We start from the raw sequence: 13,804 nt of genomic DNA, 5'->3' as shown, positions 1-13,804 counted from the left end.
TTACTCAAAATAATTATCAGCATAAAACCTTACTTGGTAACGAGTAATGGGGAGAGGTTGATAGTATAAACATTGTGAGAAGCGGCTCCCTCTAAAAAGACGTAGTTTTCGACAATATTTATTCTCGTCATTGTGAAATGCATAAAATAACAAACCTGTGGAAATTTGAGCTCATTTGGTCATGGAAGTTGCGAGATAGTATTGGGAAAAAAATTACCTTGTCACCGAAGCTTCGAAGTTGTGTGCTTTCAGCTGTTGATTTCGATACCTAAAAATCTAATCTGAGGTCTCGAAATCAAATTCGTGGAAAGTTACTTATTTCTCGAAAACTATGTTACTTCAGAGGGAGCCGTTTCTCACAAAGTTTTATACCATCAACAGCTCTCTATTGATCGTTAACAAGTAGGTTTTTATGCTTACAATTTTGTTGAGTAATTACCAATAGTGTTCAGAGCCTATAAGTAAAGAAAAAGGCATTAATACAGCAAAACAAAAGAAATCGTGAAAGAACGTGTTGGAAACTTCTCATTTCTGCGAAACTTTGCTTAGTGTTTTGTTTCATATTATTTTGTAATCTTCGTAAAACCATTGTATTGCTTGTTCCGTGAATCTTTTTGATTTGCAATTTTTTAATGTGATATTTTATGTTTGCTGGCAAAGAAAAAGAAATGAAATGAAATGAAAAAAACCCAAAACGGGTTGGACTTTGGGCTATTACCGAATGCTGCATGCTGTAGGATTGCTCGTTTCATCAACGTTGGTGGCGCTCTTTAGCTCCCTTTCTCGGCAATTTTCGTACCTGATTCACAGTGGGCCAGACTGTTTCAGTGTGTTAACACACACGATGTGAGTATATTGTGGAGAGTCGGGAGCTAGTTTAAAAAGAAGGAAGTTGTATTTCCATCATGGCGGCCTCCAGTACCGTAGTTGTCAATGTCAGTGGATGCGTATGGAGTTCGCTATTTCTTGATCATGCCAGTAGCATTGGTGACCAGGTTTGTGTTTATTAGAAACATTAGTGGTTACCTTTATCGGGGGCGGCGCCAATATAGGAGGTACTGTTTTCAAAATCAAATGAAGGCGAAGGTGTCCCTCCCCTCTAACCATAACTAAGCCTGGTTAACTCTAAGTCTAAGTCTAAATTCTACAATATTTTACTCTCGAGTCTCTCTGTGCGCGATGTAAACATTCCCTAACTAGATTAAATGTTTGTGGTTTTATTTGCCAAGCAAAGAGTCTCCTCTCCCTTCACCAAAACTTAGAAACACGTAAGGCTCCACTGGTTATTATGTGCACTTGTAAATAAATGCACAAAATTTGGTATCTTTTTTATTAAAGCATTTCTACAACTTACCTACAAAAAGTACCACAAACAAGGTTCAAAAATATGTCGTAATGTTGAGTACTGTAGTTGCGATAATGTAACCCTCCTGCTGACAGCTGAGCCGGAGGGTTACAAAGCATACGCAACCTGTGCAGGGCGAAATGGTCAAACGCATACATTTTCAACTCAGTCAGGCAGACTGAACTGCATTGCGTATCATAGACAGGTATCAAATTGAAGATGGGGGGGGGGGGGGGGGCGTGACGCCTGGCCAAGTGAAGAACCAACAAGGGAGTTCAGCATATTGGCACTGTTACTCAGAGTTTACATGCTCTAGGCATACTGAAGGCCTACAGAGCTAGCCCTACTTGTGTGGCCAAGGATAGCTGAATCCTTCAGCTAACCTTGGCCATACAAGTGGGGCTACTGCAGAGCTAGACTCCTATATCCTAGAGTTTGGTATTTCTACAGGCGTCATGTTTTCACAGTTCATCTACTTGGGAAGAAATATTAAATGAATTTACAAATTTTGGAATATTTGTAGCTGTAAACTTTTATGAAATTTTTTATATATAGAAAGGTTTGTGGTGCCATGTAATAACTATCTCTAATGAGTTGGGGTAGCTCTGAAAAGAACCGTTGAAGCCGATCAGAACACTGATCGAAACGTTGAGTTGAAACCAACGGTTCTGTTCAGAGCCACCCCAACTCATTAGAGATAGTCATTACATGGTGTTACGGCAAACCTTTCTATATCGTATTTCCACCATGCAAAGTTTCAAATCCTACCATTTTTTATGTTTGAATTGTTATTTATTTCAACAGGAAGGTTTTCTGTTTGGGGAGATTGTGCGTAAAACAAACACTGACATCAGTGACTCGCAGATTACCAGAAAGATTGAAAATATATCAATCAGTAAGTAAATCTAAATTTTAATCCTGCCCCGTCCCCAAAAGTCAAATCTCCAGAGTTCCTCCCCTGAGTTCTTCCGAATGACCTCAGCTAGATGCTGGATGTGGGAGTAGGCATACCAGAGTCCAATGATTTGGCTGTTAATACTCCAAATAATTATTAGCATAAAACCTGACCAGGGCCATATGTGAGTTGAGTTGTGTGTTGGTTCTCTGCTGTGCCACAAGGGTTTTCCAGACTATCAGGTTTTCCTCCCTCGGGAAAAATCAAACACTGTCGATCTTGGCTGTGCTTCTTAGTCATAATGGGTTGATGTGACTGGCAGCCAAAAGTGCCCTTGCATGCCTGCTTGTTGAACACGTTGTGGCCGCGCCCTTCGCAATATTATAAATTTTACACCTATTAATGGATTCTTGCTGTAATGATTTATTGTTTCTTTTTCTTTTTTTCAGATGTTTATTCGCACTTTGCTTGTACTGAGCCTCACAGGTAAGGATTTTTAGCTTGAGTAGTGTAAAGGTTGGGTGTATCAGGAGATGGTAGGGGGCAGGAGATGTTCTCAGAATAATATTTGTTGAAAAGAAGATCATGCGTAGACTTGCCTTCCAAAATCTTTTATGATCGAGTTCCCTTTCCGGTTCCACTCCAAACTGTTCTTTTTGGCATAAGCCATTTTGAGATACATGTACATGGTGAACATGTTCATAATAATAACCCTATTTGGGTAAATTTGTCTGGTACGCCCAAACCAAACAGTGCACTCCTGTAGTGTCCGCCATACCTCAAGAAGGCTTATGGCGGCTGAATGTTAGCGAAACAGTCAATGGTGTTAACAGATAATGTGACTAAAATCAACATGGTAGGGTTGGTGTGGGTAATCATATTTATTGGTTTATTTCATAAAAACATTACAAAGAAATGAACAGTATGACAACCGATACAGTTGAATTGCACTAGAACATTGGTGCACTAGTACAGTATAAAAAGAGCTAAAGGTTAAACAGTTTAAACACACAATAGATAATGAGCAAGTATAGACGTAATTAAAGGGACAAATTGTGGATAAAAGCAGCAGCGTAACTAGACATTTTCATTTAGGGGGGCACGTGGGGGCAAAGATCAGGATTGCATATAGCCTTGCTCAAGGCAGTCGAATTATTCACTTCGAAAAAAGACCGCCGCTGTATAAAAACCCACCCGTATTCACTGTGCGTAAAACCTACCCGTATTCACTGTGCATAACATCGCACGACACGATGCCCCCGTACACTATCCGCATGCGGAGGCCGTCAGGCCGACAGCCTTGTAGGATCTGTGTTGAAGCCACTGACCTCATTACTATAATAAGCGAGGAGTTCCCACGGTCAGCTCATTACCATAATGCCCGCGAAAGACGAGACATGTTTACCTCACACACCACCACCACGGACGCATGATAGGGTCCAAAGGTCGTGATAAGGGAAGTGCGTGATTGGACGTCAAAATGAATAATTCATTTGCCTCACATCCTGTGTTGTCTGATAGGTCTGACGAACGATATACATATTCATGAGCTGCATACTAGCATATCCTCGAGCCCCCCCAATTTCGTCCACTATTGGAATTTTTTCAATACAACACATTGAAACGGGAAGATACAGATCCGACAAGGCTGTCGGCCTGACGGCCTCCGCATGCGGTTAGTGGTGTACGAGTGCGATGACTTGTGTGAACAGTATTCGTGCGATGTGACAGTGTGTATACGGGTTGGTCATTCGGTGTGATCGCACACACCATGCACAGGGTATACGGCGGGTGGGTTTACAGCTGCGTCTTTTCAGAGTGAATAATGCGACTGCCTCGCCTTCCACCTCTGGAACCCAGGTCGAATCACGCCGGGGTGCTACAAGGATTAGGTTTTTTCAGTCTCTACCCGACTGCTTGTGTTGCCCTGGAATAATTTTGGAGGGTTTTCCTCTTAAAAATTCCTTCTTTGTCTTCTCTCAATGGGGTCGATTTCACAAAGAATTAGCACTAGTCCTAACTTGCTAACTTAGGACTAGTCCTAGGGGATATTAAAAACGTATGACTAGTCCTAAGTTAGGACGAGTAACTCGTCTGAACTCAAGATAAGACTAGTCTTAACTCTTTGTGAAATCCACCCCTGGGCTAGTATACCCAAGCCTACATCTGTATGGACTGTGAAAGGGGTAACCCTGTTTCAGCCCTAGAAGTAGGTGGCACTGGCCTCTGGACAAAAATAATTGTAGCCCAAAGATGTTTTATTTTTTTTTAAAGTGATAAAGTACCCTTTTCTGAGAATCCTTGGCTTTACAACCAAAATTAATCAATTGGAAAGTCGGGTCCATCGATCTCCGCCTTTAAAATGTCTTCAGTGACATTATTGAGGATGTTCAAAACTATTAAAGGGTTATTATAATTATCACTTTCTTCTCCTCATTGTTTTAGTTTCTATGACAGGAAAGGGCACGCAGATAAAGTCAAGTTGTTATCGATGTTAAATGACAATTACAAGGTAACTCTGACGGAATCATGTTTCTCAACTTCATGTCACTGTATTTCCACGTCTGTCTGTCTGTCTTTCCTTGTATGGCAGCCCCAACTCAAGCAAACGTGTACCTGGGTGTTTACCTCAAGTTTACACTCCGTCCAGGAATCTTGATCAAGTTCTATGCTTCTCCTCATTGAACCCAAGTCTCAACACTCATGGGGTGACAGTCTTTTTCTTCAACTGCGCCGCGCATCTGGAACTCTCTACCACTTAATCTTCGATCTTGTCTTTGTACCTCAAAATTCAAATCTCTTCTCAAAACTTATCTTAAGTTACAGGTTTTCAAGGATTAATTTTGTTGTGTCTGTTTTTCTTTTGTTTTGGTTTTGGGTTTTATTGCGCCTTGAACACCAAGCAGGGTGAATATGTGCGCATTACAAGTCTTTATTGTTTATAATATTATTAGCAAATTGTGCTTTTGGGAAATCATTTTTCATGATCCAGATTTGTGAAATGGTAATAGATATTTGTTGAATTGAAACTTGAATGTTTTTGTTTCCTTGTCTGTGCCAGCATATGGTAGGCTGGTATAGCTTTAGACGGAACACCTCCTTAGAACCATCCATGCGGGAATCTTCTTTACACAAATCGCTTCTCAAGACGATCAACACAGACACCCCTCACCTCTTCCTACTTGGTCTTTTCACATCAGGGTTATCATGGAACCAGTCTACACATTCCTTCAACTACCAACTGCTGACAAAAGGGGACAGGTATGGTACCCTGTCACCTCTCAACCCTAACTAACCTCATTTCCAGCGGTGTACGATCTTGCCGCCCCATTCCTCCAGGTGTGCCTTGGTTGATTATAACCCCTGGATGTGTGATTTTGAAGTATACAACGAAATTAAAGTTAGGCCGTGTCCGAATTGGCGACTTTGACTACAGCTACGGCTAGATCAGCGTGTCTGTCAGTGTTGAAGAATAGCAGACGCGCGCGCCTTAGCCGGACACGGCCTAAGTCCTGTAGTTGATCCATTCTGTTTTTGAGTTAGCTATCAGAAAAGGCATGAAATGTATCCAGTTTATGGTGAAAATTTAAAAACATTGTTTGAGGTGATCGTGTAAAACAATTGATTGTGGTGATTGTGTAAAAACATTGATTCATTGGGTTCATCCAAAGGACGAAGCAGTACTGGTTAAGAGCCTTGCTCAAGGACACACAAGCTACGACCGCAATTCAAACTGACACTCTGCTGCCAGCAAAAACAGAGCTTGAGTCCTGTGAACTAGCTCAGCCAAAACACTCCCACCAAAACCCAAAATAACAGCATGGCAACTTTGATTTATATGCAGGGGGTTTCAGTGTGTAGCAGTTAAGATCATCAACCTGGGAGAAACAAGTCACTCTGAGTATAAAGAGTCGACAAGAACAAGTAATGCAGCCACGAGTAGAGGAATCTACACTAGCATCCTCAATAACTTCAGGTATTTCAGTCTTCTCCAATAATCTTTTCATTATGACTGCACGGCAGTTAACAAGATGTATGTAGTTAAAGCCATTATACGCTTTCGGTAAACAGTATTGTCCAAGTACCACACTTCGTGTATCACAACTTATATAAAAAATAACAAACCTGTGAAAATTTAGGCTCAATGGTTCATCGGAGTCGGGAGAAAATAACGGGAAAACCCACTCTTGTTTCCACGCTTCTCACCGTGTCATGACATGTGTTTAAAGTAAATCCGTAATTCTCGCTATCGAGAACTGATATTGTTTAAATGTTTTCTCAAATAGTAAAGCATTTTATGGAACAGTGGACACTATTGGTAATTATCCAAAATAATTATTAGCATAAAGCCTTACTTGGTGACGAGTAATGGGGAGAGGTTGATAGTATAAAACATTGTGAGAAATGACTTCCTCTAAATTAGAGTAGTTTTCCTACTTAGCAAATGATTGATTTGCAGTTAAGATCAATCTTAGTTTTTTGTGAAATAGGCCCCAGGTTCGAGGTTGCCGAATCTTGGCTGAGATAATGTCTAGTCGGATAAGTTTAAATAAAGCCAAAATAATTAGAGTGTTTTTGTTCACTCTGTTTTATTCTGTAGGGGCCGACTAGTTGACGTTGAAGGCAGTCTTCAAGGTGTTCATGTCATCCAAGACATTAATGAAACTGTGTACTCCAAAATGCAGGTGGGTTCCCCAATCCCGAATCCATGCCAAAAAGATATTCCTTATAAGCACTGGATACTATTGGTAATTACTCAAAACGATTGTTAGCATAAAAACTTACTTAGAAACAAGCCATGGAGAGATGTTGATAGTATAAAACATTGTGAGAAACAGCTCCCTCTGAAATAACATAGTTTTTGAGAAAGAGGTAATTTAACACCAAATAATAAATGACTTTTGACCTGAAGCCTTTTATTAGGCATCTGAAAGCACACAAATTTGTGCAACAAGGGTGTTTTTTCTTGGTAGTTGTTGGTGGTTTTAGGAGTAACAGACACAGTGGATGTGTTGGTGGTTTTAGGAGTAACAGACACAGTGGATGCAGGTGATATTTGTGTAGGGCGTTATTCCTTGTTGCGTGTTAACCAAACATTTCTTTACAGATTGCAAAACTTATACTCAAAAAGAAGCCAATTGAAGTACCTTTTTGCATAATTTTCCAGAAATTAAAGAACGAGATCGGCCAAAGTGAGCTAATGCTGCAAACAGAAGTGGAGGAGGTTCGAGATCTACAACGGCAGAAAAGAGAACGAGAGAAGAGGGAGGTACACCACAAGATGGAACAGCATGCAAGGCTTGTCGCTGCAAACACAGGTATAGGAGACCAACATGCAGCTAGCATTTAGTCAAGGCGCACGCAGCACCCCCAGATGTCAAACACGACCCCCGGAGATCACGTATCAAAAAGCCATGCGGTAGCGGTGTGGCACCTTAAGCAACTCGTTTTAGGGACTTTGGTTTTTCTTTACTTTTTGCCACAGATTTGGGTGGGAGAAATGTAATGCATAATGAGTTGTTTGCCAACGAAAACGCAGTACCGTAGATCACACGCCGCGTGCACGCCCCATGACCCACATATTCATAATGGTGCACCAAAAAGTCACCTGCTGAGGGCAAAACAAAGAAGGTTCATTAATGGATAACTAATTAGATAAACCAGTTGCTAAAGGCGCTTCGCCGCTCGCGCTGGTCTTTTTTCCGTGCGTGATATCTGGGGTGTCGCCTTGACTAAAGGTTAACATACAGGGGGAAGCATACATTGTATGGACAACCCCCCTTTTGTTCTTGTTATATAATTAGCTCTGCCTCTGGCAGTGGACACTTAGATAATACTCAAAATAATGATTAGCATAAAACCTTTTTTGATAACGAGTAATGGGGAGAGGTTGGTAGTATGAAACATTGTGAGAAACAGCTCCCTCTGAAGTAATGTAGTTTTTAAGAAAGAAGTAATTTTCTATGAATTTGATTTTGAGACCTCGGATTTAGAATTTTAGGTCTTGAAATCAAGCATCTGAAATCACACAACTTAGTGAGACCATGGTGCGACAAGGGTATGTTTCTTTCATTATTATATTGCAACTTTGATGACCGATTGAGCTCAAATTTTCACAGGTTTGTTATTCTATGCATATGCTGAGATACACCAATTGTGAAGACTAATCTTTGACAATTACCAATAGTGTCCAGTGTCTTTAACATTAAAACAACCAGAATAAGTTATTGGCGAGTTGAATTAAGTTACCACTTGAATTATTTTCAATGAGCGTCTCTGAGTGATGGTTTTTAGCGCTTAAAAAAGCAACTCTTTTTATTATGTAGTTGCTTTGTCACATGTCTCAGGGAAAGCTTTTGCAAGGTGACATGAGAGACAATGAACACTCAAACACAAATTGTGAAAGCCAAAATTACCATTATTGTCACTGTTGTCCCACTCACTTTTCTGCTTAACAGCTTTTTTAAATTGGGCCCAGGCGAGACTTTGGGAATTAGTTTGTCACCTTCCAATACTTCAGGGAGCTAGTACCGATTATAACACACCTCTTGCTTTTTTGTATTCTGATTGGCTGAAACACGGTCACATGGGATGAACTTGAACTAATATAGTCTAGTGATCGCGTGCGTGTGTTATAGTGATCGCGTGCGTGTGTTTTGCGGGAACTTATTCCATGCGGGCACTAGTCTTTGAAAATAGTGCCCGGTTACAGCGTCCTCTCTTGACTTGAACCGTAAACAGCAACTACAAAACTTTGATTCTTTTCCAGATTTCTGTTCTAATTTGATATTTAAGACCAAGTTGTGTTATAAAACACATATTGACTGGCATAATTCGGTAACTAGTGTACGTCTATTCCCCTCGGGTCTGTGAGTGACCAGAAGAGGGGCCTATTTCCCTTGGCATGTGGCCTCTGGAAATTGGTTGCTCTTCTGGTCACTCAAAGTCCCTCGGGGGAACAGACTTATACTAATAATAATAATAACCAATTCTTATATAGCGCATTTCACAATAACCGTATCATTGTGCTTTACATTAGTGCCCTGGTCATAGGGCCAATAACATCCCTTTTAATGTTTCTCAGCTCTCTTGGGGGGTATACAACCTGGGCAACAGATTATATCGCCCCAAAGGCTTTTTCATTCACAATATCAACCTCTACCCTCGCAGGTACCCATTTATTCCCCTGGGTGAATACTAGTTACCTCATTGCCAGTCAATATGTGTATACTGTCCACCCAAACTACACTATGTAATATTTGTTTACTGACTGAGTTATTTTCCTCCTGTCTTAGTTCTTCCTGATGCAGAAGACTTTGCTGACATTCCAGTACTACCAAAGGCTGTTATTCACCACCCAAAGCCTCCCGATAATTCATCAGCGTCAGTTCTTGTACCATTAGCAGCATCCGCCAATGTCTCACCGAGCAGTAAAGCTCAAACGAAAACAACCCACCGCCAAGCCAGCCGCCTCCCTGTCTCTGAATCCCACCCCCCTGCGCAACGCCTCCCTGTCGCTGACCGACTGAAGACCACAACGTCCAGTACCTCAGGTCAAACACAGGCTGACGCACCAAAAGTTAAAGTTGTATCACCCGAGGAAACAGTTGGTAAAGATCCGTTTGCTGGACTTTTGAAGGACATGAAACGATCCATACAGAAAACAGCGAGTCTTGGGGAAGAGCTGAGGCCTGTTGAGGGTCCCCGCTCAACGAGGGCGCACTCTTGGGATAAAACCAGGACTGAGGTTGACCCAAGGGGTACCCCGACCAAAAATAGGGGTTGGAACTCATGGGAATTAAGTGGCTCGTCCCCGTCGAGGGGAAGTGCAACATCAGAGGATGATTCCAGCTCCCCTCAAGTCTTACCCTCTTCCTCTCCAACATTCTGAGTGGCAAGTAAGCGCCCTCTATGTGCTAAAATACGCAGTTGCTGCCTCCCGAGGGATGGATGTTTTGCTGAAAGATACGTCATGGAAAAATTTAAGTAGCGAGTGGAAAACAAGTAAATCTCTATATCATTGCAACAACAGATAAAAAGGTGTCTCGGCAACTATGTATTGTTGTGTACATCCCATTGAATTGAAATAGAACCCGGAGAATGCTGAGCTCAGCCGCGCGCTGTGTCGTCTGTGGACGTGACGTATGGAGACTGCACAGTACGCGTGTATGGAAAAAATGAGCATCACATGACACGGGTGTATGGCAAAATTGTAAGATGGCACTGTATTTATGCCATACCTGAAGAAAAAAAAATGCATACACCTGTCCTTTAAAATGGTCTCACAACAAAACCACATGCAGAATGAGACACTCTGCGTTCTCCGGTTCTTTGGTACATCCTAAATGTATTGCAAGGTATGCCGTTGTGTAGCTTGAAATAATACTTGTCTTGAAAAGTCTAATGTAAAAGTCACTACTGTTTTTTTTGCTGTGACACAACAATAGATCCTTTTTGGGAGAATGCCTGCTCTTGGGTGAACTGTTATTGCAAACCAAGCCAAGTTTCATGAAGCTGCTTAGCACTGAATTTTGTGCTTACCATGCACAGCAAAGCATCTGATTCTAGGGTGCTTTAGCAGAATGCTGCAGTAAGCAGTGCCGTGAAGGTTTGGGAACACACAAAAGACGTTTCACAAATTTATAATTTAAGCAGAATTAAAGGAGGGAGCCAGTCTATAGTAACGTGTCGTATGACATTTTTGGCCGGTGATCTATCAGCGGTTTTGTTCATTTGTAACTTAGCAATGTATCATTAGGATGTATTGTAAATATTTATAACAAAATATGTATGTACTAAGTTTTTATTTCTTGCTTGAACAATTTATTAAAGTATAAAAGTTTAAAGAAGAAACTTTATCGCAAGAACTTGAGCATTGATTGTACCAGTATGTCATAGATCACATTTGCCTAGAAGAATTGCACACAAAGGGAACTAAGCATTTATATAAAAAAAAACACCACACATTTGCTAGGTAGTTTTAATTTATTTTTTGGGGTTGAACAATGAGTTGGTAGAGTGGGATTCGAACCAACAACCTCTGGATTAACGTGCCGGCGCTCTACCAACTGAGCTATCTAGCCCTATATTGGCGGTAGCCCTATTTTGTCAATATCTTTGTTCAGAGGTGCCAGTCAGAAGCCATACAACCGTTAACTGTCGTGTAGCCAGGGATCACACCCAAGTTATGATACAACTTGGGAAGCGGCAGCCAGGGGATCACCTTAAGGGGATGCGACTTTTTGTTTCAGATATCAATATAAACCACAAGGGAAACTGACTGGGTAAAATCCTGCTTGATTATTACAATCTTGCACAGTTTTTTGTTCTAGTTTTGTTCACCAACCAAATGCCAACATCACATCGGGTGAAGATATTTTCGTGCCCCGGAAAGTTTTTCAGAGATGTTGCAGTACCTTTTACTTGGGGTTTTGGAAGGTAATTTATTTCTGTAAGCATAATTTGGTTGTCCGCAGCAATATTCTATGCTCTAAAAAGTAGGGCCCTGGTCTGTTTGATTCTTCTTATATCTGGTAGAAAAAATATTGTCTGCTGACTAAACAATAAATTTTGCAGACCCTTGCAACTAAATGCTGTTGTATAATTCCGTTCATGTATCTGCTTCAAAATCCTCAGGCTCCCTCCACCCATTGAACAAATATTAGTAATAAAGAGTCCCCCAGAAATTGTACCAAACAGTTGGCAAAAAAAGGTGCAATAATGGACCAACGGCAAGACTGTTGCACGTTGAAAATATAAGTTTTGAACAAAAGTAATGACAAACACAAACAGAATAGGGGTTACACAATTTTCTTGTAATAAAAAAAGTTAGAAAGTTAAGGATCAAACAAGGAATTAATGATAATACATTATGTAATGACTTTTAATGGAATCAATGTCAATAAAAACATGCATCCTCCAATGGTATCATATGGAAGTTGGGCCCCCTTTTTATTATACTAGTGATCCGCCTATCGCCACCCCCCCCCCCGCCCGGCCCCTGCATAAAAACCCATAGAGATAATAGCTCTATGTAAAAAAAAAAAAACCGTCGGTGACCAATAATTGTCCAATGAGAACACCTTTGCTTTGTTATGCAAATTTGTTTGTGAAAGCCCAGCCCCCTTGCAAGATCACATGACACAAGGCTTTCAGCCTGTGCCGCCATTTTTAAATACATACTGACTGCGTCAGAAGTTGATATGCTGTGGCTAATTCTCAAGTAATTCAAGTTTTTACCGAATTCTGAGTACTCAAATTCCACAAAACTGTAATGGTGAGTTGCTTATTTGATTGTGATAATGCTGGTTTGATGTTATAAGTTTCCTTACTAAAGACTTGAAGATACGTGACGGGGTAACTTTACCCCGGCGATGTCAAATTCCAACTCCGAACTTTTGGAGCGGGTGCCCGGGAGGCGCGCCCGGGAGCTCGCTGCCGGGTAAATGCGTCCGGACCCCGGCACCTGGTTCATTGAATTGAATTGAAATTGTAGTAGGACACACAAGTTTCAGATGCTTAAATTAATGCTTGTTTATACTTTTACCCAATTTTATTTAAGAAGCTGAAATTCGTTGATATATTCTTCAAACAACAGTCACTGTACTTTGATGGATCCACAAATCACAAAACAGTAGTTAGTTACACCAGTTCCGAATCATTTTCTGAATTTAGGTTTTAGGTGTGCAATCTCTACAACATTTTAAACAAACAAAAGTCGATCAGTTTTCCTAAACCACATGGAGTAAGAATGAAATGTCTTAACATTCATCAATCAAGTTTGCATTTGAAAAAAAAAACTTCCAATCTTATTCATAAGGTTAAAAATACATGCAACCTTATCGTAGAATATTTTGTGTTCTTTACATTTAGGGTAGCTGCAGACACGCTGTGAGATGAAGTCTATCTCTCCAGAAGTAGACGAAGTGATGGGACAACAGCCGAGCTTCAAGATTCAATGATGACTGCACCACAAACAGGAGGTAAATTTACGTTAGCATTAGTTTGATGCATTGGTTGTTAGACACTTTGTACCTTTGCCATTTCGTACCCTGGACGCTTCGTACCGTAACCAAATTGGTCACTTCGTACCGTGGGCAGGGTACGAAGTGACCATCAGCTGAGTCACTTCGTATCTTCATTAAAATGTGTGTTTTTCAATAATCTCATTTTTAATGTGAAATAAATCACCGCAAAGACAATATCTTCTGCCTTTTTTTAAAGAATATTTTAAAGTCAAACAATCACGCAATCCTCAAAATGGCTCAGCAAAATAGTAGCAGTTTTTTTGATTTGCTTTTATTTCATAATCATCCGATCACAAAGCACAAAATAATCATAAATGAATTAGTACGAAGGTAGAAAGTGTCTTGTAAGAAGGTCACTTCAGGTACGAAGTGTCCAGGGTACGAAGTAGCAAAGTTACAAAGTGTCCTGACACTGATGCATCAAGAGATTTTGATAATAATAGTCTCTGACTGAGGAAAATATGTAACAAGATCAACTAGGTTTATTCCCGGATTTAACTTCTAATCGCTGGGAATTCTGAACTATTTTTGAAATAA

The 13,804-nt window shown here is 40.6% G+C and overlaps 1 protein-coding gene across 1 annotated transcript; it reads left to right on the top strand.

Moving 5' to 3' along the window:
• The first annotated feature begins 814 nt into the window (after positions 1 to 814).
• On the top strand, positions 815 to 12,156 carry LOC139941020 (BRISC complex subunit Abraxas 2-like). Its single transcript, XM_071937435.1, has 9 exons — positions 815 to 995; positions 2,150 to 2,240; positions 2,690 to 2,726; positions 4,686 to 4,752; positions 5,302 to 5,501; positions 6,085 to 6,216; positions 6,841 to 6,925; positions 7,408 to 7,558; positions 9,536 to 12,156. The coding sequence occupies exons 1-9, from the start codon at positions 906 to 908 to the stop codon at positions 10,129 to 10,131; spliced, it is 1,449 nt and encodes a 482-aa protein (XP_071793536.1). The 5' UTR covers positions 815 to 905; the 3' UTR covers positions 10,132 to 12,156.
• Positions 12,157 to 13,804: the final 1,648 nt, after the last annotated feature.

The sequence above is a fragment of the Asterias amurensis genome, chromosome 8 (genome assembly GCF_032118995.1).
Source record: "Asterias amurensis chromosome 8, ASM3211899v1".
In the NCBI taxonomy this organism is placed as follows: domain Eukaryota; kingdom Metazoa; phylum Echinodermata; class Asteroidea; order Forcipulatida; family Asteriidae; genus Asterias; species Asterias amurensis.
This window is presented reverse-complemented; position numbering and strand designations above follow the sequence as displayed.

Bases quoted from the DNA above. Each gene is read 5' to 3' on its own strand.
- LOC139941020 (XM_071937435.1), top strand. From the start codon at position 906: ATGGCGGCCTCCAGTACCGTAGTTGTCAATGTCAGTGGATGCGTATGG. The intron at 996-2,149 runs GTTTGTGTTTAT...TTATTTCAACAG, and splicing joins CCAGTAGCATTGGTGACCAG to GAAGGTTTTCTGTTTGGGGA. The intron at 2,727-4,685 runs GTAAGGATTTTT...TCATTGTTTTAG, and splicing joins GCTTGTACTGAGCCTCACAG to TTTCTATGACAGGAAAGGGC.